Source organism: Salmo salar, chromosome 13 (genome assembly GCF_965601325.2).
Source record: "Salmo salar chromosome 13, fSalSal1, whole genome shotgun sequence".
Taxonomy (NCBI): Eukaryota; Metazoa; Chordata; class Actinopteri; order Salmoniformes; family Salmonidae; genus Salmo; species Salmo salar.
The window spans coordinates 24,096,190-24,124,183 of NC_138303.1; the positions used below are offsets into that span (position 1 = coordinate 24,096,190).

At 43.6% G+C, this 27,994-nt stretch overlaps 1 protein-coding gene across 7 annotated transcripts in view; it reads left to right on the forward strand.

Annotated features, from left to right (window-relative positions):
* The window catches only part of LOC106566626 (transmembrane and coiled-coil domains protein 1), a 109,295-nt gene that overhangs the window by 69,324 nt on the left and 11,977 nt on the right, over positions 1-27,994 (forward strand). For 4 of the 7 annotated variants that reach the window (XM_014134825.3, XM_014134826.3, XM_014134829.3 and 1 more), the window contains one exon: positions 26,521-26,778. In XM_014134825.3, the coding sequence (XP_013990300.1) occupies positions 26,521-26,778 (258 nt within the window). Of the gene's footprint in view, positions 1-12,766; positions 13,574-19,249; positions 19,443-21,599; positions 21,798-26,520; positions 26,779-27,994 lie in introns of those variants that run through there. The other 3 variants (XM_014134831.3, XM_014134832.3, XM_014134833.3) reach the window with 3 other exon arrangements.

Sequence of the window (27,994 nt, forward strand, 5' to 3'; positions counted from 1 at the left end):
TCTCTGTCTCTCTCTCTCTCTCTCTCTCTCTCTCTCTCTCTCTCTCTCTCACACACTTTTTAAATTTCATGACCTATGAAGTAAACCAAAACCCAGCTTTATGCACTGGTACCCACAATGACCCAGCTGCTACAGTACACACCAGTCGGTCCTCCTGACCTACCATTTGGGAAGCCCTGTGCTAGATTTCTACACTTACATTACCACTCCCAATGGTAGACTGCAGTACTGTACAGTATCTGTAGAGGGCGCTCTAGGCTCACTCTGCACCCTAACTCAAATGTCCTGGCTTAGCTGGTGGTCCAGTTCACACTGTAACTGGTTGAACTGGGTAGAACTGGACTCGCTGAATCCTCCCTCCAAGCCCCCCAACAGCCCACCTACCAGGGCTAATGAAGAGGGGCCAGCCAGGTCAAGATTGGAGCACCAAGTGGGCCATCAGGGCCAGGAGAGGGGTGTTTGGGGGGGCTGATCAAACCATGTAGGGACTAAAGCTTTTTACAGATTGTCCTAGTCTCTGTGTCTTCCTGCCCATGAATAGGCTGGCAGGATGTTGCGGCCAACACACTTCCCCTGCTATATACTGTATTGTACATGGCCAGCAAGGCATTATGGGATAGCGACCCCTCTGTATCTGTGTTGCATAATCAGGATGAGACTGGTTTAAACAGGTGTAAACGGGTGTAAACAGGACCGGGTCGGGTAAATACTGACCATAACCACTAGACACGCACGCACACACACACATTTGTTTTACTATCCTTTGATTCCCTTTAAAAATCCTATATTCCCTAACCCCTAACCCTAACCTTAACCCCAAACCTAACTCCTCAATCTCAAATTCTAACCCTAATTCTAACACTAAACCTAACTCCTAAGCTTAAAATAACCTTTATCCTTGTGGGAACTGGTCGAAATGTCTCCACTTGTCCGAATTTTCCTTGTCTTACCATCCTTGTGAAGACACAAACACACACACACACACACGTATGAACATGCATAACCACACACTCAACAGGACACCTTAGCTCATACACATGGGCTGTATGTACAGGACTACTGACACACACCCATACTATAGGAAACACACAAAATCACCCCCTTGCGACAGTCACTGTAATCTATGACAAGATGTGTCTCTTTAGCACACCATAGGTAAACCTGTGTGAAATTCCCTATTGGTGTGTTGAGTCAGGGTCACTATGTTCTAGTCTACCACACCCAACTGCACCGAGGCACAGTGGCTAGGCCCAAAACCATTGCTAGATACAATCTGTGCTCTACTATGTTCACATGTTCAGACCAGCTGCTCAGAGCCTCCTTTATGGATCCAGTTTTTCATAGTGGGCATTGAAAACGTATTATTCACTTCAGAAGGTCGCGCCTATTCAATTCCATATCACCCGCCAGAGAATGGGACTGAGCAGGAAGCCTGTCTTTTTGTTGTTGGTGGTGTTTCTCTGGTCTTGCTGTTTGGGTTGGCCATTAGAACCATGGCTGCCCCTCGTCCTTCATCATAAAGCCTCTGTTAATAATCTGCCCAGTGGTTTATGTAACTCCTAGCCAGCCCATTGATGGGAGATGAGGGTCTGGGGAGCCTGTTCTCAATGGGGAGGATATTGTTTCGAGGGCCCTGAGATTGGGTCTCTTCTCCTAGGGGCTTGAGGACCAAACAAAGCTTTCACTCTTCTCCCTTTACGTAACCTCCAACACACACACACCCATCCCGACAACTCATAACCCATCCACATGATGGGGAGTTTATGGATCTGTCTACCTCTCACTCTTTTTTCTGATTGTTCTCCCTTTCCCTCTCTCTCTCTCTCTTTCTCCCTATCCTTCTCTTTCGTAGTTGTCCTCTGTCCCCTCCCTATCTCTATTTATTTTACATGTTCTTAATTTTTCATGTTCTTTCTGCCCTTCTTCCTTTCTCTCTTCCTTCTTCTCAGTCCAGGGCCTGTAACTGTTCTGTCTGTGTTGTCCCTGGGTTTCTCTTTCTGGCATGTTCCACCCTGGCAGCTGTTTAGGACTTGCTTCTCTCTTTGGAATCAGAATGAGGAAGATGAACATTCTAGGTTGTGGTTGTGTTTCCTGGCTGAGGGCAGTGGCCCAGAGCCTTCTATTCTGGAAAACATAACCTTGTACACTGAAACCCAGAGCCTTCTATTTAGAGAGCCTCTGCTAAATGCTGGAAGCATCCTCTGTGTCATGACACTGTGGTGATATTATAGCCTGTGACGAATACGTTTGGCTTCCTTTTCCAAATGAATGAAATCCAAATGAGTATCCAACCTAAATCAGTCAGATGATTTAATGTTTTGCTCTGGTCTATTCAAATATTATTCTAGCTCAGCTTGTCTTAACCCATACATTCTCATTCACTATGTGTGTGTCCAAATGGGTCAATGTTGTGGCTGCTGGATAAATATCCCAAAAGCCCATTAAATGAGACAGGGCTAAGGCTTATGGGAACAATGGCTAGCTATAGAATTAGGTTTTGTTTCTCCCTGGCCTGATAAACACACACACCTACAACCTGTCGACAAAACAGTGCATTAAACACAGCTCTGTGTTTAGGGGATAATTCTACTGCAGCAGAATGATGCTGACTCAGATTTAACACTTTAACCTGTATGCAAACAAAAACCAATGATTGCTAAGTTAAACCATTCAACACTATGCACAAGGACTACTTTTAACAATTTCCATTGAAAGTTTACAAAGACACATTTACTTGACAAAAAAATAATATTTGGTAACAGAATGACGACACAAACAGTACAAACACAAAGTCATTCTGTTACCAAACTTTGCATCTGCACTGTTCTTCATGTGTTACCTACCATCCCACTATAAGGCCCTATTGGTTTGTGGCAGTAAACTCTCTTTGTCAGCAGTATCTGTATCTCGTTGCCCCAGTCTGGCTCCAGGTTGACGTTAACCAAATACACAGATCTAGGATCAGATTTCCCTCCCCCAATCGCAACCTTATCTGTTCAGGGGGAATTATATCTGATTCTGTGTCAGTGGTTAGGGGAAACTTCACCCACTCCCATTCATGCAGCACCTGAGGGAGGTGTCCCATAGTGACTGCTTCAGGAGCACTGACGCTATACGCTTCACCGAGGTAACATGGCTACTCTGCCATTTATGGTAGTGCCACCTAGGAATGTCACTAAAGAATGTCCTGTCTTGTGGATTATCTTTTGAATGCCTTTGGCTTGTTTTACAGAATGACTAAATAATTCTTGAGTCGCTCAAAAGATATTCCCTGGGTTACGTTGATAGCTGCTCAAGTAGCTTGGTCTCCTAAGAGACAGACCTGGGACTGCAACGGCACTCAATTCAGCGGTGGAGAATGTATGTGATGTCAGCTCTGAAAGCATCTGGAAACCAGTTAGGTCAGTCAGACTCCAGAACTGGTCTTTCACTGAGTGATGGATTGACACATATTAATGAGAAAAGACTAGAAAGCATTTCTGTTAAGATGTTTGTTTGATTGTTCTGTATCACGTGTATGTGATCACGTTCCTCATTGTCTTTTCATATTGTGTGTGTGTGTGGGGGGGGGGCTTAAAATCCCCACAGGGATAGTAAAACAAGAAAAATTATGCCTTGTGGGGACATTTCCCTCATCCCGATGAGGACAGAGGCTATTTTAAGCTTATGGGTTAGGTTTAGGGTTAGTGTTAGGGTAAGGGTTTAGGGTTTGGGTTAAGGTTATGGTAAGTGTAAGGGTTAGGTTTATGTTAGGTGTTAGGGAAATGAGGAATTTTAATGGAAATACATTTTAGGTCTCCACGAGGATAGAAGAACATAACTAGGTGTGTGTGTGTGTGTGTGTGTGTGTGTGTGTGTGTGTGTGTGTGTGTGTGTGTGTGTGTGTGTGTGTGTGTGTGGTGTGTGTGTGTGTGTGGTGTGTGTGTGTGTGTGTGTGTGTGTGTGTGTGTGTGTTTAAGTAGGCCCTTTGTACCAGGCCAGCTCACCTTGTTTGACTGAGGAGATAACACCTGTTCTGTAATGATGTTCAACAGCACTTGGGCAATTCCACGGTAACGGAATTAGGATTACAGATTTTTCCCTTTCAAGTGTATTCCAACCAAAAACCATTGATTTCAAAGTTTAACAAACCATACAACTCTATGCACTTGGACTACTTTGAACAATTTACACTGAAAATTTCACAAAAACACAACACATTTATGGGAAGAACTGTGCAGATACAAAGTTTGCTCCCCCTCAGTTTTTTATGCGACCACGTTTTACAAAAACTCCTAAATATCTGCTCAAAATTAAGATTCAAAGACGTCGGCAGAAAGAATGGGGTGTGACATGACACCTTGAGTTTAAATTTTTTTATTTTGGTTATTGAACTACAGTATATGAAGTGGATTTACATTCGGTAATGGAATTACATCATGGATCCCTGATCTATACTTTGCAGAAATGCATAATTATGAATATCATTCTGTTCATGGCGATTTATCCTAAATGGGTACACAAAGGTAGAAATATGCAATATACTTACTTTGCATATTTGGGTATTATTCTACATACTGGCTATTACTGTAATGAGCTTCACCCCAAACAAGACCACATTTGGTTGGTCTGGTCCAGACCAAATCTGAAACAATCATAGACATCTGTGTTTCATAAGTTTGAACATCACAGTAAAGCACAGTAGAGTAAGTAAGGTAAAGTAGATATGTTCAGTACAGTAAGGTACAGTAAAGTAGATGTGTTCAGTAGAGTATAATACAGTACATTATACTGTACTCTACTCAAATATTTCCTACTCTACTTTTCTTTACTGTACAGTTATGTTCTGTACTGTACAGTGCTGTCCAAACTTGTTCAACTTTGTTGTCTATGATTGGTTAAGATTTGGCTCTGCCAGGGCGGCCTAACCAAATTTCAACTATCACTTCAACGTCCATGGACAGGGTTATTGGAGAGAGAAGAGAGAGAAAGAGTGGGAGAGAGAGATGGAGAGTGAGATGGAGGGGTTTTCTAGACTGTTGTCACACCCTTGCTTTGACCACCAGACGACAGAAAGAAAAAGAAAACAGAGCTGAACATAACAGTATGTCAGTGGAAAGGAGGACAGTAGCAGGTGACCCTATGAGCTGAACATAACAGTATGCCAGTGGAAAGGAGGACAGTAGCAGGTGACCCTATGAGCTGAACATAACAGTATGCCAGTGGAAAGGAGGACAGTAGCAGGTGACCCTATGAGCTGAACATAACAGTATGCCAGTGGAAAGGAGGACAGTAGCAGGAGACCCTATGAGCTGAACATAACAGTATGTCAGTGGAAAGGAGGACAGTAGCAGGAGACACTATGAGCTGAACATAACAGTATGTCAGTGGAAAGGAGGACAGTAGCAGGAGACACTATGAGCTGAACATAACAGTATGTCAGTGGAAAGGAGGACAGTAGCAGGAGACACTATGAGCTGAACATAACAGTATGTCAGTGGAAAGGAGGACAGTAGCAGGAGACACTATGAGCTGAACATAACAGTATGCCAGTGGAAAGGAGGACAGTAGCAGGAGACCCTATGAGCTGAACATAACAGTATGTCAGTGGAAAGGAGGACAGTAGCAGGAGACACTATGAGCTGAACATAACAGTATGCCAGTGGAAAGGAGGACAGTAGCAGGAGACACTATGAGCTGAACATAACAGTATGCCAGTGGAAAGGAGGACAGTAGCAGGTGACCCTATGAGCTGAACATAACAGTATGTCAGTGGAAAGGAGGACAGTAGCAGGAGACACTGAGCTGAACATAACAGTATGCCAGTGGAAAGGAGGACAGTAGCAGGAGACACTATGAGCTGAACATAACAGTATGCCAGTGGAAAGGAGGACAGTAGCAGGTGACCCTATGAGCTGAACATAACAGTATGTCAGTGGAAAGGAGGACAGTAGCAGGTGACCCTATGAGCTGAACATAACAGTATGCCAGTGGAAAGGAGGACAGTAGCAGGAGACCCTATGAGCTGAACATAACAGTATGCCAGTGGAAAGGAGGACAGTAGCAGGAGACCCTATGAGCTGAACATAACAGTATGCCAGTGGAAAGGACAGTAGCAGGTGACCCTATGAGCTGAACATAACAGTATGCCAGTGGAAGGGAGGACAGTAGCAGGAGACCCTATGAGCTGAACATAACAGTATGTCAGTGGAAAGGAGGACAGTAGCAGGAGACACTATGAGCTGAACATAACAGTATGCCAGTGGAAAGGAGGACAGTAGCAGGAGACACTATGAGCTGAACATAACAGTATGCCAGTGGAAAGGAGGACAGTAGCAGGTGACCCTATGAGCTGAACATAACAGTATGCCAGTGGAAAGGAGGACAGTAGCAGGAGACACTATGAGCTGAACATAACAGTATGCCAGTGGAAAGGAGGACAGTAGCAGGTGACCCTATGAGCTGAACATAACAGTATGCCAGTGGAAAGGAGGACAGTAGCAGGAGACACTATGAGCTGAACATAACAGTATGCCAGTGGAAAGGAGGACAGTAGCAGGAGACACTATGAGCTGAACATAACAGTATGCCAGTGGAAAGGAGGACAGTAGCATGTGACCCTATGAGCTGAACATAACAGTATGTCAGTGGAAAGGAGGACAGTAGCATGTGACCCTATGAGCTGAACATAACAGTATGCCAGTGGAAAGGAGGACAGTAGCAGGTGACCCTATGAGCTGAACATAACAGTATGCCAGTGGAAAGGAGGACAGTAGCAGGAGACCCTATGAGCTGAACATAACAGTATCCCAGTGGAAAGGAGGACAGTAGCAGGAGACCCTATGAGCTGAACATAACAGTATGTCAGTGGAAAGGAGGACAGTAGCATGTGACCCTATGAGCTGAACATAACAGTATGTCAGTGGAAAGGAGGACAGTAGCAGGAGACCCTATGAGCTGAACATAACAGTATGCCAGTGGAAAGGAGGACAGTAGCAGGAGACCCTATGAGCTGAACATAACAGTATGCCAGTGGAAAGGAGGACAGTAGCAGGTGACCCTATGAGCTGAACATAACAGTATGTCAGTGGAAAGGAGGACAGTAGCAGGTGACCCTATGAGCTGAACATAACAGTATGCCAGTGGAAAGGAGGACAGTAGCATGTGACCCTATGAGCTGAACATAACAGTATGCCAGTGGAAAGGAGGACAGTAGCAGGTGACCCTATGAGCTGAACATAACAGTATGTCAGTGGAAAGGAGGACAGTAGCGGGTGACCCTATGAGCTGAACATAACAGTATGCCAGTGGAAAGGAGGACAGTAGCAGGAGACCCTATGAGCTGAACATAACAGTATGCCAGTGGAAAGGAGGACAGTAGCAGGTGACCCTATGAGCTGAACATAACAGTATGCCAGTGGAAAGGAGGACAGTAGCAGGAGACCCTATGAGCTGAACATAACAGTATGCCAGTGGAAAGGAGGACAGTAGCAGGAGACCCTATGAGCTGAACATAACAGTATGTCAGTGGAAAGGAGGACAGTAGCAGGAGACCCTATGAGCTGAACATAACAGTATGCCAGTGGAAAGGAGGACAGTAGCAGGAGACCCTATGAGCTGAACATAACAGTATGCCAGTGGAAAGGAGGACAGTAGCAGGAGACCCTATGAGCTGAACATAACAGTATGCCAGTGGAAAGGAGGACAGTAGCAGGAGACCCTATGAGCTGAACATAACAGTATGCCAGTGGAAAGGAGGACAGTAGCAGGTGACCCTATGAGCTGAACATAACAGTATGCCAGTGGAAAGGAGGACAGTAGCATGTGACCCTATGAGCTGAACATAACAGTATGCCAGTGGAAAGGAGGACAGTAGCGGGTGACCCTATGAGCTGAACATAACAGTATGCCAGTGGAAAGGAGGACAGTAGCATGTGACCCTATGAGCTGAACATAACAGTATGCCAGTGGAAAGGAGGACAGTAGCATGTGACCCTATGAGCTGAACATAACAGTATGCCAGTGGAAAGGAGGACAGTAGCAGGAGACCCTATGAGCTGAACATAACAGTATGTCAGTGGAAAGGAGGACAGTAGCAGGAGACACTATGAGCTGAACATAACAGTATGTCAGTGGAAAGGAGGACAGTAGCAGGAGACACTATGAGCTGAACATAACAGTATGCCAGTGGAAAGGACAGTAGCAGGTGACCCTATGAGCTGAACATAACAGTATGCCAGTGGAAAGGAGGACAGTAGCAGGAGACCCTATGAGCTGAACATAACAGTATGCCAGTGGAAAGGAGGACAGTAGCAGGTGACCCTATGAGCTGAACATAACAGTATGCCAGTGGAAAGGAGGACAGTAGCAGGTGACCCTATGAGCTGAACATAACAGTATGCCAGTGGAAAGGAGGACAGTAGCATGTGACCCTATGAGCTGAACATAACAGTATGCCAGTGGAAAGGAGGACAGTAGCAGGAGACCCTATGAGCTGAACATAACAGTATGCCAGTGGAAAGGAGGACAGTAGCAGGAGACCCTATGAGCTGAACATAACAGTATGCCAGTGGAAAGGAGGACAGTAGCAGGTGACCCTATGAGCTGAACATAACAGTATGCCAGTGGAAAGGAGGACAGTAGCAGGTGACCCTATGAGCTGAACATAACAGTATGCCAGTGGAAAGGAGGACAGTAGCGGGTGACCCTATGAGCTGAACATAACAGTATGCCAGTGGAAAGGAGGACAGTAGCGGGTGACCCTATGAGCTGAACATAACAGTATGCCAGTGGAAAGGAGGACAGTAGCGGGTGACCCTATGAGCTGAACATAACAGTATGTCAGTGGAAAGGAGGACAGTAGCATGTGACCCTATGAGCTGAACATAACAGTATGCCAGTGGAAAGGAGGACAGTAGCAGGTGACTCTATGAGCTGAACATAACAGTATGCCAGTGGAAAGGAGGACAGTAGCATGTGACCCTATGAGCTGAACATAACAGTATGCCAGTGGAAAGGAGGACAGTAGCGGGTGACCCTATGAGCTGAACATAACAGTATGCCAGTGGAAAGGAGGACAGTAGCGGGAGACCCTATGAGCTGAACATAACAGTATGCCAGTGGAAAGGAGGACAGTAGCGGGTGACCCTATGAGCTGAACATAACAGTATGCCAGTGGAAAGGAGGACAGTAGCAGGAGACCCTATGAGCTGAACATAACAGTATGCCAGTGGAAAGGAGGACAGTAGCAGGTGACCCTATGAGCTGAACATAACAGTATGCCAGTGGAAAGGAGGACAGTAGCAGGAGACCCTATGAGCTGAACATAACAGTATGCCAGTGGAAAGGAGGACAGTAGCAGGTGACCCTATGAGCTGAACATAACAGTATGCCAGTGGAAAGGAGGACAGTAGCAGGAGACCCTATGAGCTGAACATAACAGTATGCCAGTGGAAAGGAGGACAGTAGCATGTGACCCTATGAGCTGAACATAACAGTATGCCAGTGGAAAGGAGGACAGTAGCAGGTGACTCTATGAGCTGAACATAACAGTATGCCAGTGGAAAGGAGGACAGTAGCGGGAGACCCTATGAGCTGAACATAACAGTATGCCAGTGGAAAGGAGGACAGTAGCGGTTGACCCTATGAGCTGAACATAACAGTATGCCAGTGGAAAGGAGGACAGTAGCGGGTGACCCTATGAGCTGAACATAACAGTATGCCAGTGGAAAGGAGGACAGTAGCGGGTGACCCTATGAGCTGAACATAACAGTATGCCAGTGGAAAGGAGGACAGTAGCGGGTGACCCTATGAGCTGAACATAACAGTATGCCAGTGGAAAGGAGGACAGTAGCGGGTGACCCTATGAGCTGAACATAACAGTATGCCAGTGGAAAGGAGGACAGTAGCGGGTGACCCTATGAGCTGAACATAACAGTATGCCAGTGGAAAGGAGGACAGTAGCGGGTGACCCTATGAGCTGAACATAACAGTATGCCAGTGGAAAGGAGGACAGTAGCGGGTGACCCTATGAGCTGAACATAACAGTATGTCAGTGGAAAGGAGGACAGTAGCAGGTGACCCTATGAGCTGAACATAACAGTATGCCAGTGGAAAGGAGGACAGTAGCAGGTGACCCTATGAGCTGAACATAACAGTATGCCAGTGGAAAGGAGGACAGTAGCAGGTGAACCAACTGTGGTTTGTGACTACTATGATTTCCTGTTGTAGCCAATTTAACTGCAGTAATTTTCTGTAATTCCGTTATCGATTTGGTTACAGAGTTTTAATCACTTAATAATTCATAAACAAATCTGATATCAGTAAAAACACTACAACTATTTGGTAGGTGTACCTTTACTGTTTAGTTCTGTGAACTTTCCTTATCCTTCCTCCACATGAGGGAGAGAAATTTGAAAATATCTTAAATACAAAGAATAGTTTGCCATATCTGGGTCAGCCACTTTCTCCACCTTCCTGCTAATGTTTGAAGTGCATTGCCAGATATGACAAATGCAACTTCAGAAATAGTCTATTCAGACGTACCTACTTAAGGTGGAATAGAGAAAATAGATTTAATTACATTTGTAGAAAAAAATATCCCCCAGAAGCCCTCCCAAATAATGTGCATAGCCTGAAAAGTAGGCTCTATATTAGAACTACCCCAAATTCAATTTTACTCTTCATTTCCCTCCGCCATCGCCAAGGCACAAGGCAAAGTTTCTTAAATTTACAGAAGGCAAATAGTTTCTCCAAAACGAAGTATAAGTGTTGATAATAGTTGGCAGGGGTCTTCAACATTTGTGTTTTGATTTATTTCTAATACCTTTTTAAGACTTTTTCTGGTAAATGTTTTATAAGACCCATTTTCCATCTGTTTGACCAGAAATCAAATGCATTTATAAAGCCCTTCTTACATCAGCTGATATCTCAAAGTGATGTACAGAAACCCAGCCTGAAACCCCAAACAGCAAGCAATGCAGGTGTAGAAGCACAGTGGCTAGGAAAAACTCCCTAGAAAGGCCAAAACCTAGGAAGAAACCTAGAGGAACCAGGCTATGAGGGGTGGCCAGTCCTCTTCTGGCTGTGCCAGGTGGAGATTATAACAGAACATGGCCAAGATGTTCAAATGTTCATAAATGACCTGCATGGTCAAATAATAATAATCACAGTAGTAGTCGAGGGTGCAACTGGTCAGCACCTCAGGAGTAAATGTCAGTTGGCTTTTCATAGCCGATCATTGAGAGTAACTCTACCGCTCCTGCTGTCTCTAGAGTTCAAAGCATTTGCTTATTCCACATTTTTAGGGTGGAAAATTGTTGAAAAATGTATATGCCTTAATAAAAAAGTCAAACAAATAAACTCTTATCTTTCATTTGACACCCAATGTGACATGCTCCTATAAACTTCACATGTTGGTGCTCATGGGTCCTTTTACTTGTAAATGTATCACTTCAGAGGCTTGAATGAATGGTCGTCGTTGACAGTGGATAGCAGATAAAGAGAATATTGCTTTAGTGATGGGCAGTTTGACAATAGGCCTGTCTGTGTCTTTGGTAATAGTGCAGGGGGGTTGATTTCTAAAGCCTGCAAGCAGCCATGTGCCCACTTTCATTCATTACACAACACACACACACACACACACACTCCCAGAACCCTCAGAATAACTGAGGCCTACTCTTATGTAAGCTGCCATTCCCCTAAACTCTAGCCTCTCTCTCTCTGGATGTGGGTCCCTCCCATTCCCTCCCTTCCTCCCTCCCCACAGTCCCTCATTAAAGCCTTTTATTCATCCCTCTGCCCTCCCTTCTCCTTCTCTCTCCATCCTCCTTTCCCTCCCTGAATTCATTTCTGTACAGAGGCTCTTTGGCAGCCCTCCACCTGCTTTACCCCCCTACGTGCCCCGCTTCGCTTCTCCCCCTAATTGGTTGTGAGCAATTGGTATACAAACACACACACACACACTTCTACATTATGGTCTTGTTGGTCATATGACTGTATAATCTGAAAAGGGGTTTATGGTGTAGCTGTTTCTCAGCGAAACTGATTCTGTTTCCTCAGATAGAAAACCTAGTCAGCCATAACCAAATGAACAACACTGGTTTTGTTTAGGACTGTGACATGTTTTCTACAGTATGTGGAATGTGGATGTGTGGTGAGTGACATCAGGCCCAGTGGCAGTAGCCAGTAGGAACAGAGATGAGATCATAGGCTTCTGATGCAAGGCTAATTGGGATTTCAGGCAGATGATTCACTAAGAGATGTGTTAAAACGAAAGCAGGGCATTCTGGCTGTGAGAGTTGATTGGCTGAGAGTTTAGTTTAATCAAAGCTCATTGGTCGTTGTATGCAGGCTATGTGAGGTAGTTGTTTTCAGTGTGCTTGCCGTCAGTGCTCATTGGCTGTGACATTGAAGCTGTGGAAGATAATTGGCTCAGGCTTGACAGTTTGTGTCTACTCTTATGAGATGTTTTCTCCATCAGATAGCCAACTGCGGAATTTCACTGGCCCAAAAACTGTGTCAGAATGAAATACTTTCCCTCTTCCCCCCTTCCCTGTTCACTCGCTCCCCCTCTCGCTTCCCTCTCTCCCTCCCTCTTGTTCTTTCGCTCACACACACAGTGACAGCTCCTGGAGGGCTCTTTTCTCCTCCCTGCTCCCTCGATCCCCTCACATCCGTCCTCAGGGTCTGTCTTTCTCTCTTTTTCTCCCTCAGTAGATTTTACACCCTGTGGACTGTGAAAACTTAACCCTGCGTTCAAACTGCAGTCAACTCTTCCTTCAGTTAACCCTACGTTCAATCTTCTGTCAGTCCTTCCTTCGGTTAACCCTGCGTTCAAACTGCAGTCAACTTTATTCAGTTCAACTGTCACTTCTTGTCATTCCGAGCCTTCATCGGGACCACCCGACGCTGCGAGGAGTACTTGTTCTTCCAGGAGCGCTGTGCCCTGTGGTGTTGTGTTCGCTGAAGCATGTGTGTGTGCTCCACAGGCTTGGCGTTAGCTGGACTCTCTCCTCTCTGTAGGGTGTGTGATCAGTGAAGCATGGATTCAGCAGAGCTGCTGCTCTATCAGTCTCTCAGGCTGCCAGCAGGACAGGCTGATAGCAGGACAGGCTGATAGCAGGGTCTCCTAAGGCTGTGGACTCCGTGGTGACTGTGGTCTCTGGATTTTGGTCTCTATCTGAAAGTGGGGTCTGGTGTTGGATGGGCTGGTTGAACAGTGGACTCTGCTTCTGAAGAAGGCCCTGTGCTGGACAGTAGACTCAGTGGATCAGTCTTGATACATTCCTTTGGCTTCTACAGTGGTTATTCACAGACTTTGTCTAGTGGACCTTAGACCCTCTTTCTTTATTCCCTGTGTGAAGTGGACTTTGTTCCAAGAGGACCAGTCAGTGAGTCTGTCCAATGTGATGAGAACACCCTTGGCTCAGTACTCCTCCTCCTGGCTGTGGCCATCTCCTATGGGCCAGACTGATGCCTCCCTTCCCTCTGAGGTGTCGATGAGGCTGTGTGAGGCTCCATGCATCCCCCCATCATGGAGGTCATCTTCAACCTGATAACTGCTGACCCTTCTCCACCTCCCTCCCCCACAACCGTGAGTCTCCACCTGTATACAGCGTGTGCCTGTGTGTGTGTTCATCTATGTTGGACCTCACAGCATGTGCACATACATCTTTAAATGTTGTCGTTCATTATATATGCATGTGTTCACATCCATGTGGGTATCCCTCCAAATACAGCGTCTATGAGTGCTAATGTGTCAAAAATGTGTCAAAATGCCCTTGCATTAGATGAACCAGTACATACCCATGTTGAAATCCTAACAGCACATTTGATTTAAAAGCTGTGAGTTGCGGTAAGAGACCAGAGGCCTGTACTGAGAGGCTTTGAGAGGACGTCATGGGGACTGAAAGCCTGTTTTGTGATGGCTGGGCTGGGGAAAGCCATAACGTTTCAACAGGCTCCCAGTTTAGTTTAGTCTTGTGTGTTTTTTTTCCTGATGAAAGTGGACACAACAGGCTTTTCTCCCAGACCCTCTGAATTCCTCCACACAACAAAAGTTAGCTGCTGGCGAGCTTGGTGGGTGTGTGTGTGTAAATCACTGCATGCCCAGCGTCACACAGAGTTATGTAATTGTCCCTAGCTATTGAATGGACCTCATTGTTGTCCGATTGGAACCCCTTAAAGGCACAAAAAAACGGATTTCCATTAAAAACTGGCCTTCCTCAATATCAGAGCTGCTTAATATGGCAGGGCTGGGTGGGAACTGAGACCATCAGGAAAGAAGAGGTGAGGAGGAAAAAGGGAAGAAAAGAGCGTATAAATTTGGAAGAAGAGCAGAAGAGGGGTGAAGAGAGAAGGGAAGAGAGGAGGAGAGTCATGAAGACTGGGGGAGTAGAGAACAGGAGAGGAGAGGCATTGGGAACTTGTGTTGATGAGTTTGGCTTGCACTGCCCTAGAGAGGGGAATTCCAGATCCTTAGCCCAATACAGTGTCTCCCAGTCTGCCAACTCATAGTGAGCTATGCAGTAAGATCTCCCTAGTCCTAGAATAGCCCTACACTGTAAGGTCTGCTGTGTACATTCTACTGCCAAATAATTTATTAAGATCATTTTGACATTAAACACTCACATGCTCTGATGTTCTAGCTAGGCATAATTCAGGTGTCCAGAGGTCTTGGCACACTCACACACTCATTCTCTCTCACTCACACACACACACACACACACACACACACAGTCTTGTCACTCTAATCAGTCCTATCAGATCTGTGATCTCTCTGAGTCAAGAGTAGACCCACATTCACAGAACATGGACAAACTTTCCTTAATCTGTGAAGGTTTCATTGAAACATATTCTATCTTGTCAATTGTCGAGAAAGAAAGCCGGTATGACAGAGGTCTAGTGAATAGTGTTCTTGTGAATCCAATGTGTCTCTAACTCTTTTGGGCTGTTTACAAGAACACTTAGGAGGACGGAGTTTATTTGTTGTTTGGTGTCATCACTGAGTGATCAAGTTTCAGCTGGATGAATCATACTGTAATTAAAGATGGGTTTCTATGGCAACTAATTTCACAGGGTTATCAGATGCAAACATGTTGAATGAAGAAGTGCCAGAATTTCTCATTAGCACACACAAACATATGGACATAAAAACGACCAAATATGCGAAGCAAGGCTAAAGAACGTGGAAATGTAATGTGAGGTAAAGACCACCCTCAAGACTAGATCAGTATAAAAGACCACAGGCCTCATTTATCAGCCGTGCGTAGGCTCAAACCTGTGCGGAAACTATTTCCACAAAGTGTAACAATTATCAATATGAATGTTTGCTAGAGAGTGTGCGCAAATTTACTCAAATCCATGACTATGCGTAGGCACAGTGCCAAGTGGTGGGAAAGGGAACCGCTTGTCAAACTTACCCTAGTGAATGGGGAAAATAGATGTTGAAATTGTGTGTAATTGTCAGAGTAATATAATGAATAGTGCTCTTGTGAATATGTGAATATAACATATAATTTTTTTTATTTTTTTTAAATGATTTCATTGTGATTTCATGCAACATATATTGACAGGTTATATAATTTAATTTGACCACTTCTGTGCATTTGTTACAATAATAATCCATATGAAGTGCAGTAATTTGTTAAATTAGAGGCACGTGTGAAAGTGAAACCATTGAAATACTATAAAAGATTGAGATAATGGGAAATCAAATGCGATGAGATGGCTGATCTTGCTCTGTTGAAAGATTTGGCATTTAACAGAGATGGTTGATCCTGCTCTGTTCTGGCAATTCACAGAGAGACCGTTTTTAGAGACAGGTGGGACTCTTTTTGCAGAAGGTACAGATTGGCTCATCAGATATCATTCTCCAAAACCAATCTTCCAGGATTTTTGTGAGAATTTAAGACCTACTTTAGAAAGGCACATGTCACTCTGGTGCACATCCAAGTGCTATCAACCAACAGGTTTTTGGAAAAGGGCACTTTGATCGGCATCTCACAGCCCCCGATAAGCCAATGTTTTGGATGCAATCATCAGCAAAATTAACAGTTACATACAATTTCAATACACCATTGCACAACAGGTTGAAGTCGAGTTTTTCTTTGCCATTCATGGGTTCCCAAATACAAATTGAGCAATGATAGGTTATGTGATGCTCAAAAGACACTGAATGTGGTGGTCAGGTGGAACGCACGACTCGTTCATCCTGCAGAACAGCAATGGTGGCCTATAGGCCTTCACTCTTAGAAAAAAGGAGCTATCTAGAACCTAAAAGGGTTCTTTGGCTGTCCCCATAGGACAACCATTTGAAGAACACTATTTGGTTCCAAGTAGAACACTTTAGGTTCCAGGTAGAATCATTTTGGTTCCATTTCTACAGAGGGTTCTACCTGGAACTAAAAAGGGTTCTACATGGAGCCAAAAAAGGTTATTCTATGGGGACAGCCGAAGAAACCTTTTGGAACCCTTTTTTCTAAGTGTACAGGAGGGAGTTGTTGAGGATGGATGGCTTATTGGTGAGTGTTGCCTACTCATTTGAGGTATATTTACCATTGCTAAAGCAACTTGAATTGTCCTAATGGTCCTCTCTTTGTAGCTATGTTTTATGTTTACTGGTCAAGCCACAACTGAGCGAGCCAAATAAAACCTTTTGGTTGTATTCCATCTCTGACACTAGCACCTCTATTTAAGTCTCTGAAAAGTTTGTTTTCTTAGCTTTTTTTGGTTGCACCATTGTATTTCATGGTATGGTGTTGTATATTCCCACAGGCTTTAAAGGGATGATTTTGACCATATATGGTTAATTAGAGGTGTTTTGGAATTAAAATAAAGGTTGTGGACAAGAAGGCTGAGAACAATTGATATTTATCATTGGTTATCTCCTACTGGTGTGCGTATGATGCTTGTAGGATTGTTTAATTAATCACACTTTTTTCATTGTGTACAAACGTTCTAAATTTCCATTTGTAAGTAGTATTTTAGAATTACGCAATATTGATAAATGAGGCCCCAGATGAGTAAATATCTGACATGGGGTGGATCTGGAGATGGACGCTCCCGTCTGCGTCTCTTTGTTGGCTGGGCTCCCCGCTTGTGCCATCAAACCCTTGCAACTTATCCAGAACGCCGCAGGCCGCCTGGTGTTCAACCTTCCTCAAGACCCTGTTGCTTGGCTACAGAGCAGCAAGGGGAACTGCCCCTCCCTACTGTCAGGCTATGCTCAAACACTACATCCCAACCCGGGTACTCTGTTCTGCCACCTCTGGTCTCTTGGCCGCCCCCACCCCTATGGGTGTTGAGCTCCCACTTAGCCTAGTCAAAGGTGTGATATGTGGTTGTCCCACCTAGTTATCTTTAGATGGAATGCACTAATTGTAAGTCACTCTGGATAAGAGCGTCTGCTAAATGACTAAGATGTAAATGACCCAGAAGCCATTAGGGGTCTTTTCCTGGTGTCCATCAGGCAGGTCAACCAGATTACTAATGAGATTAGTGTTCATCTGTGGGGCGGGGGTCCACCCAAACCTTCCCCCAGCCTCCCTAACAGGGTGTGCCTGTTTGTCCAGGGACTGGTTGGTTGTGTAACAGGCTACTGATCCAGGCAAAGCCGAGTTAGCACCCTAAGAAACCAGGAAGTCAGGTCATTGAGTGTGGGTTTGAGCGTTAGGGTAATTAAGAGTTTTACCTTAGTTACTGTACAATGTTTCATTTCCACTGAGAGCCTGGGGGTATCCTGTGTTCTCTCCTTGGGTTTCCCTCACAATCTCACATGCAGTGAAGGTACAATGATCTTCTGGGGTCAGCTTACTGTATGCTCTGATAAGTGTGATACATGCACTAAACTTGAGCCTGCAGATGGCCAGAGACATTACACACTCTTAGAAAAAAAGATGCTAAGAAGAACCTTAAAGGGTTCTTTGGCTGTACCCATAAGTGAACCCTTTGAAAACCCTTTTTGGTTACAGGTACAACCCTTTTGGGTTCCATGTAGAACCCCTTTTACAGAGGGTTCTACATGGAACCAAACAGGGTTCTATTTGGAACCCAAAAGGGTTTTCCTATGGGGACAGCGGAAGAACCCTTTTGGAACCCTTTTTTCTAAGAGTGCAGATAATGCACGTGAAATGGGGAACTGCAATTCACTTAGATTTTTGCACTTACCCACTTACTGGTATGTGCACTGATAAGGATTTGACTTATGGCTGACGAGATAGTTAGGCCAGGGGTACAGGGAATAAATAGGTCCAATGTATCACACACATACTCTATATCACACCATATCATGTACATTATATAATATTGGAACATATGATGCAGTCAGGGATAAACTTTGCACGATAATCTGAACTGTATGTGCTGTGTGCATGTGTACTGTATACAGACCGAGATATACTCCATCTAGGTGTAACAGTAAGGTGTGCTCGTCACAGTTGTTTAGAGTGAGTATATTTTCTCAGTGGCCAAGTACATCTATCTAGCTCTCTCTTTTTCGCTCTCTTTCTCTCTCTCCCTTCCTTCCGCTCTCTGAGGAGATGTTGGCTCAGACTCGGATCATATCTAAATGACTGAACTTCACACTCCAGATTAGTTTCATAACCTTTTACCCCTAGCTTCTGTGGATCAGATGGAACACTGTCACTATGGTAATGTGTTCTGAGTTGGTGTGGATCTCTAGGGCATTTGGAGGAATCTGCTTTTATAAAGCCCTTATTAGAGTCTGTCCTCCCTTCTAGCTCATAAATTGTTTATCAAGATAAAATGTAGGTCATACTCTCAGAGGAGATGGGCATTATGGAATAATGACAGATTATCATGCTCCTCTTGCTGGTGTGTGTGTGTGTGTGTGTGTGTGTGTGTGTGTGTGTGTGTGTGTGAGAGAGAGCCCTGTGCGTTCTTGCATCTGTACCACCTATATAGTCTTGCTTAGTGTGCATTTTTGGCCAGGTTTATGGGAGTGGATGGATTACTCCTGTGCCAGTCTGTGAGTGTCTCTGAGCTCCTCCTTATCACAGGGAAGCTTGTATCTCTGCGTTGCTTTGCAGGGAACTCTAGGTTCACTGTGATCAGCTGACTCAACCATTGCTTGGCCTCGCTCCTTTATCTATCTCACAGTTAGAGGCCAGATAGTTATTTTAGTGGGCCGTTTCCAAGGCCACAATTAACCCGTGTCATCATGTCTTTGATCTCACTTCTGCAGTTAAAGATATGTAGCCTAGTCTTATCATTGATGACGCACTAGTAGCCTATTGTATGGGGGGGGGGGGGGGGGGGCACTGTACTGAGAGGTATATGATAAGCTTGGGCCTCATGATCATATTCCAGGTGGCTGAGAATGATGAGTGGAGTAGTTGGTGAGATGCAGCAGTGACCATGATGTAGCGTCAATAGTGTTCATAATGGATATTGGACAAAGCGATCTAGATAAAGGCCTATGGATTCTCACCAGAACACATCATGTAAGTATATGCGTTATTGTAACATTGACTTGTAAAATACCCCTACCCAGGTCACTAGTCAACGTCTAACAACAAGTAGATATGTGGTGCCAGTCAAATGCGTTAAATGTAACATTCGATGCCGTTGCTGCCCTACTCTACGCACACGGCAGAAAAGCGTTCTCTGATTCATATCCTTGTCAGTCGGTGGCGCGACTCAATTGGGACTTTTCACTTCAGCTCAGGGCCGGCTCAAGGCATAAGCGACAATAAGCTTAGGAACTCAGTCGGGGTCTCAACTTACTGTTGAGAGTTATAATAGTAGAATACACAAGGTGCAAGTTCAAAATGTGGTTGTGCATCAGCAGTTTCTCTCTTGTTCTTTCAGTCACTGACAATCACTCAATTAGCCATGTCAGCTAACCATTTTTACATTGGTAAGTTAGTCTAGCCAGTTATCTAAACTTGTAGTAATCATGGCCGAATACTGAGCGGGCACGCATGGCATGTGCCCAGGGGCCTTGACCTCCAGGGGGCTCTCATTGATTTTGTAAGTCACTCTCACTCAGATATCATTAACATGGCATAAGTCATTGCAAAAGGGTTTGAATTAGCTTTAAAACTGCAAAAGATTATTTTTGCCCCATGGCAAAATGAGTAGTATTGCTGTCCTCCTAATAACATGCTTGTTTTCTTCTTGGGCCATTAAGTACTCATCATAAGATTTGTAATAGGTAACTAAACCAATCTGAGTAATCAGGGATCATCAACTAGATTCAGCTGCACGTTGATTTTTTCTTGGCCTGGGGGCCAGCAAATAATTTGTACACTGCAGATTGACTGCAAGAAGCCCAAACAGATATAATATTTGACTAAAACAGAATAATTTCAAATCTTGCTTACATTTGTATATGATCACATATATCTTTCACTATTATGTGTGGAAAAATTTCGAACAGATTTCCTAAATGGAAAACACTTGGAGCTGATTTGCTGGTGTTTTTTATGACCAACTATTATTATTATTGTTATTATAATTATTATTTTCAGAATACTTGGGGGGGCAAATAAAATCCTTGCCAGTTGGGGAACCCTGACTTACAGTAGAGGCTCAGTGAGACTGATCCTCTGACACATCACAGTTCAGCTGTCACGAGTCACTTCCAATTCCCACCACTGGTGATTCATGGTAGCCGTAACATCTGTTAAAATGAAAAATGCACTTGGCATCTGAAATGCACCCGATCAAAGGCATGGGCATCAACGTCACTCTACAGGGGGCTTTTTCACACTTTGTTGTTGTGTGTGTGTGCGTTCGTGCGGCATATCTAAAGATGTCAGCCTGGTTGAGCTTGCACCGCTGACACCTCTCTTCAGCGGCAGCTTGGCACAGAGAGAGAGGCAGAAGAGTGACAGGCAGAGATTTGATGCAATCTCATTTCCACACCCAGCCATTTGTGCATTGTTTTGCCTTCTGCACTCTGTTGGTCAGTTTCTCCTCCTCTGAGATAATGACTGTTTTATCTACTGTTTTCAGAATGGAATGATTAAACCCAGATTAAATTGGGTTTTTATATAAATATTTATAACACCAGGGGTTTGTTTCTGTAAATGTAAAGGTCAAAAAGCTTTTGAACAGGTCGGATTTTATTTTCCTTTTCCCCTTTTTTGGAGAACATCCTATGTTCCATTTTTTTTCTGAGAAACAATTTGCATTGTGCAAGTGTTGTCTTTGCCCTTGAGATTGAGCAATCAATCTTCCGCAAACTGATGTTGAGGATATGATTAATATTCTAATGTGACAGTGAAAAAGAGAATCTTGAGAAAGAAACGAATATTAAAGCTAAACTAGGAGACTGTGTTCAAATGAGGAATGCATATTTCCCCCCCTCATAGCCATTCATATTTATCTTGAGACATTATAAAATCCTTTTGTTCAGCTCAAACATTTAAACATTTTTCTCTCTATGCACCTGAATTTATCAAGTTGCTTGATATAAATAAACATGAACAATCGATCTATGTCGCTGACTAAAGTACTGTTTTTGAACACTATCATCGGGACACGAGTGGTTAACGGTTGACGTTTGAGCACCTCTTGCACTTGTCTCGAGGCGGGATTGGAGGATGATGTCACCTCTGTCGCGCGGTGGGGAGGGAGGGAGAGTGGGAGGAGCACCGGGGAGAGGAGGATAGCCAGTTTCAGGTACACTTCAACTTTCACAACTTTGGAGTGTTGTGTAGTGAGAAACCGGCAAAGCCTCGGAGCGGGAAACATTGGGATTTTATAAAAGAAGCTGCTGGACAGATGAAAACTGACGACGGGAATAAGGGAAAATGCATTGGGAACAAGTACTCCGATTGACGAATGGCAAGGTGAGATAGATTAGATTGTGGTTTCTATGTCCCATGTCCTTTTAAACGTAGCCTATCAGGTGTCATGGTTTCAATAGACTGCGTATTATAGTGTCTCAAACACCGGAAGCTGTGGTTACAGTGTGGTGCCTGTGCTCAGTTAGTCATATTTGTGCAGACAGGTGAGCAACTGGCTGGTTTTGTATGTCCCAACTTCGACGTGCAAATACTTCCCAGTAAGCAAAATGAAGTTCAAAATACGTATTTTAGACGTATTTTCTAGACGTTGACATCACGTGCATTTCAGGTGTTAAGTGAAAGGCTTGAAGAAGTATTTTCTAGATGTCGAAAATACTTATTTTCAGGACATCGAAAATATGTCTTATTAACAAAATGCATTTTAAATCATGGTGAAAATGGGTATTTTCAGCACATCGAAAATACTTATTTTCCGACCTCTTATATGGACTTTGGAAAGCCGTCTTATACAGATATTGAAAATAAATCTTATTAGAACCTTGAAAGGACAAATGTATGGAAAATATGCATTTTTCAGGCATTGATTCAAATTTGAACTGCACATACATTCTGAATTAAGTAATCATTCAATCACAATAATATAGAAAAGACGAGCCAACTATTCATAGCATCAGAATATCAATTATTGCTCCCATCTGCCAGTTGCACTTATGTTAGAGAATACTTCAACTACAATAACATTCTCAGTAATGGTTATGGATCTTTTTTATTTTCATGCTATGACTATGATATATTCTTGTTTATCTACCTTAGTTGAATGGACTGACTGTCAGTCGCTCTGGATAAGAGTGTCTCCTGAATGACCAAAATGTAAAAACAATCACTTATAAAGCATGCTGGTTATTATTCTAATGAGCTCCTCCCCAAACAAGTGGTTATTGCGGACTAGATCCAAATCTTAACCAATCATAGATGTCTAAGCTATGTTTCACAAGTTTGAACATCCCATTACAGTACGGAAGTTTAGTACAGTAGAATACAGGACAGTAGAGTTTATTCAGTAGAGTAGAGTTTAATTCAGTAGAGTACAGTAGAAGAGTACAGTACAATACAGTACACAAAAAAGTAGAGTAAGGTACAGTACATTACAGTACAATACACAGTACACAAAAAAGTAGAGTAAGATACAGTTTAGTACATTAGTCAAGTAGGGTACAATACAATATACTATACTTTACTTTTCTTTACTGTGTTACTATACTGTAATGTACTCTACTGTGCTCTACAGAATTTTACTGTATTATATTCTACTTTTCTTTACTGTACTCTGTACTGTACTAAAATGTAGTATTGTCAGGATACCAGAAATTTGACTTCGATACTGATACCAGGTTTAGTATCACAATACTCGATACCATCACGATACTCAATACCAAAATGATACCCAAACGATACCACAGCAAAAAAAAGAAGGCATATTAGCCAAAGTCACAGAATGTCACTTGATCCAGACAGATAAACTCAGCTAATGCTCTGTTCAATCGTTGGACATCTTTTGAGCTCAGTATCATTACATAAACTTTTTTCAGAGACAGCCATGTATGCATTAATGAATCAATTTGACTTTATTTTTACCCATATTATTTCATAATGGCAATCATGTATTTGAATGGTAAATCTCTATTGATAAACTGTGTGAATCAAGATGTAGCCTAGGCCTATCCACAATGTAGGTGAAGGTATATTCAATATGATTGTGTGCATGCATTTAATTATTGAGATGGTTTTGGCTGATTTCACGGGGCTACAGATGACAAACAATCTGTTTCCCTTCCGTTTGGGACTTCATTTATTGTACTGATCGACAACATTTGTATAGAAGTAGCTTATTTTATAACAGTGTGCGCTGTCTCTTTAACCAGTAATGAATTCATTCGTGATGCAGTCATTTCGCTGAGACAATAGATCATATTTGACCGAATAAGTGAATGAAAAAGGTTTTTGGTGTTAATCAGCTTTGAAATCAGCCTACTTTTTGATTTGTTTGCCAATCAGACGAAAACATGACTGCTTGTTTTCATTTCACATTAAAATATTATACATTTCTACTGTTAAATTATGTCTTTACTAAACTCAACAAAAAAAGAAACGTCCCTTTTTCAGGACCCTGTCTTTCAAAGATAATTTGTAAAAATCCAAATAACTTCACAGATCTTCATTGTAAAGGGTTTAAATACTGTTTCCCATGCTTGTTCAATGAACCATAAACAATTAATGAACATGCACCTGTGGAATGGTCGTTAAGACACTAACAGCTTACAGACGGTAGGCAATTAAGGTGACAGTTATGAAAACTTAGGACACTAAAGAGGCCTTTCTACTAACTCTGAAAAACACCAAAAGAAAGATGCCCAAGGGTCCCTGCTCATCTGTGTGAACGTGCCTTAGGCATGCTGCAAGGAGGCATGAGGAGTGCAGATGTGGCCAGGGCAATAAATTGCAATGTTCGTACTGTGAGACGCCTAAGACAGCGCTACAGGGAGACAGGACGGACAGCTGATCGTCCTCGCAGTGGCAGACCACGTGTAACAACACCTGCACAGGATCGGTACATCCAAACATCACACCTGTGGGACAGGTACAGGATGGCAACACCAACTGCCCGAGTTACACCAGGAACGCACAGTCCCTCCATCCGTGCTCAGACTGTCCACAGTAGTCTGAGAGAGGCTGGACTGAGGGCTTGCAGGCCTATTGTAAGGCAGGTCCTCACCAGACATCACCGGCAACAACGTCGCCTATGGGCACAAACCCACCATCGCTGGACCAGACAGGACTGGCAAAAAGTGCTCTTCACTGACGAGTCACAGTTTTGTCTCACCAGGGGTGATGGTCGGATTCACGTTTATCGTCGAAGGAATGAGCGTTACACCGAGGCCTGTACTCTGGAGCGGGATCGATTTGGAGGTGGAGGGTCCGTAATGGTCTGGTGCGGTGTGTCACAGCATCATCGGACTGAGCTTGTTGTCATTGCAGGCAATCTCAACGCTGTGCATTACAGGGAAGACATCCTCCTCCCTCATGTGGTACCCTTCCTGCAGGCTCATCCTGACATGACCCTCCAGCATGACAATGCCACCAGCCATACTGCTCGTTCTGTGCGTGATTTCCTGCAAGACAGGAATGTCAGTGTTCTGCCATGGCCAGTGAAGAGCCCGGATCTCAATCCCCATTGAGCACGTCTGGGACCTGTTGGATCGGAGGGTGAGGGCTAGGGCCATTCCCCCCCAGAAATGTCCGGGAACTTGCATGTGTCTTGGTGGAAGAGTGGGGTAACATCTCACAGCAAGAACTGGCAAGTATGGTGCAGTCTATGAGGAGGAGATGCACTGCAGTACTTAATTTAGCTGGTGGCCACACCAGATACTGTTACTTTTGATTTTGACACCATTATTCCATTTCTGTTAGTCACGTCTGTGGAACTTGTTCAGTTTATGTCTCAGTTGTTGAATCTTATGTTCATACAAATATTTTTCTGAATATAAACGCAGTTGACAGTGAGAGGACGTTTCTTTTTTTTGCTGAGTTTATTAGGCCCATAAAAAATAGAGGCTCCCTTGAATGTCACGGTATAATACAAACTCTGGACTCACTCTAAAATGTATGTCAAAACAAAAACCAATGATTGCAAAGTTAAACCAACTACACAAGCATGTGGACTCCTTTTAACAATTTCCACAGAGAATTCTACAAACCACATTTACTTGAAGAACAGTGCAGATGTAAAGTGTGATAACAGAATTATGGTTTGTTTTGTTTGTCATCATTCTCTTACCAAACTTTGCATCTGCATTGTTCTTCAAGTAAATGGGGTTTTGTAGAATTTTCTGTGAAAATTGTTAAAAGTAGTCCTTGTGCATTGGTTTTTGTTAGACAGATTTTAAAGGCCCACTTCAGTCAAAAACCTGATTTCCTGGGTTTTTATATATATATTGGTTGGAATAATATTTTGAAAATTCTGATAAATCCCTTTTAGTGTAAGAGCTATTTGAAAGACCACCTGGAATTTCAGCCTGTTTTGGTGGGATGAAGTTTTGGCATGCCTGGTAAATTAGCGTTGCAACCCTCTGCCAATAACAGCTAGATTTCAGTTTTCCCCTTCCCCCTTAGACCACTCCCAGAAAGTCCTAACAAAATTCTTCATAATTTGATTTGGGGAAAAATAACGATTGTCGTAGAATTGTCTAAAAGCAAAGGTTGTCTGTGTTCTACAGACATAGACAGGTAGACCTAATCTGTGTGGAACAACTTTGACACTGTAATCACAAATCCAACATCCTGTCAAACGTGATGAGCTGTAAGCACATTTTAGTGATTAGGTTCAGTGATTATCCACCACCACTCATGTTCAACCTTTTTTGACTAAGCAGAAAGGTTCTATTTGCTCTCTATTTTATATGCCATGCTACACAGTCAGTATTGATTCTGGGCATATGGAAGGAAATGGGTTATTTTTCAGTTGCTTCCTTTTTTTTTGTTTTCATTGTAGCCCATGTTGTAGAAATATTGCGATCATGAGTCACACACTTCAGAATGAGCTGACCGATAGTGGCCTCCCTTGCTGACACAGATTCTCATCTTTAGCAGAGGGGATTGCAGAAGAAGTCTCTCTTTCTCAGACCAGCATGTCAGCAAAACCTCAGGAATGACTGAGCTTCCTCAATATGCAACTTACACTTTTTAACCTCCCCCTCCTTTTCTCCAGATTGAGCGGTTGGAGGTAAGTGGCTTGGCTCAGACCCCCCAGGCAGTGTTGTGTGGTGCTGATGGGTCGTTCCTCGGGGGTGAAGATGGCACCCCGGACCCCCAGCGCACCAAGCAGGCCATCGCCCAGCTGCAGCAGAAGATCCTCAAGCTCACAGAGCAGATCAAGATTGAGCAGACGGCCAGAGACGACAACGTGGCCGAGTACCTCAAACTGGCCAACAACGCTGACAAGCAGCAGAGTGCCCGCATCAAACAGGTGAGCATTGTTTTATGATCAAAGTTTTATTTGTTTTAAGATGAAACCACAAAACAACATGGAATGACAATACACAAGACAGGACAACTTTTACTGGATAACAGCTCTGCTAAATGATCGCATATATGACAACAATATACAGTACCAGTCAAAAGTTTGGACGCACCTTCTCATTCCAGGGTTTTTCTTTATTTTTAACTATTTTCTGCATTGTAGAATAATGAACTATGAAATAACACATATGGAATCATGTAGTAAATGAAAATAGTGTTAAACAAATCAAAATATATTTTATATTTGAGATTCTTCAAAGTAGCCACTGTTTGCCTTGATGACAGCTTTGAACACTGTTAACCACCTGGAATGCTTTTCCAACCGTCTTGAAGGAGTTCCTCCATATGCTGAGCACTTGTTGGCTGCTTTTCCTTCACTCTGCGGTCCAACTCATCCCAAACCATCTCAATTGGTTTGAGGTAGGGTGATTGTGGAGGCCAGGTCATCTGATGCAGCACTCCATCACTCTCCTTCTTGGTCAAATAGCCCTTACACAGCCTGGAGGTGTGTTGGGTCATTGTCCTGTTGAGATGCTCTACCACAGGCGAGCAAAACCTCGAGACTTCCTTAGATATTGTTCACCAGCTGTTGTTTACATATATGCATAGTCCGCCACCCCTTCTCTTACCAGACGCCGCTGTTCTATCCTGCTGATACAGCGTATAACCAGCCAGCTTTATGTTGATAATGTTGTCATTCAGCCATGACTCCGTGATAGCATTACAGTTTTGAATGTCCCGTTGGTAGTTTAATCTTCCTCGTAAGTCGTCGATTTTATTTTCCAATGATTTCATTTTAGCTGGAAGAACAGAAAGCCAGGGGGGTTTATTTGATCGCCTACGAATTCTCTGAAGGCAGACCTATGTCCTCTTTTTCTCCGTTGTCTCTTCACGCAAATGACAGGGATTTGGGCCTGTTCCCGGGAAAGCAGTATGTTGTTCATTTCGGGCTTGTCAGACTCGTTAAAGGGGGGGGAAAAATCTTCTGCCAGTTCTTGCCATAATTTGGACTTGGTCTTTTACCAAATAGGGCTATCTTCTGTATACCACCCCTACCTTGTCACAACACAACTGATTGGCTCAAACGCATTAACCTGTCTGGGAACCTGGGACGCTTGCGTCCCACCCTAGTCAACAGCCAGTGGAATTGCGTCGCGCAAAAT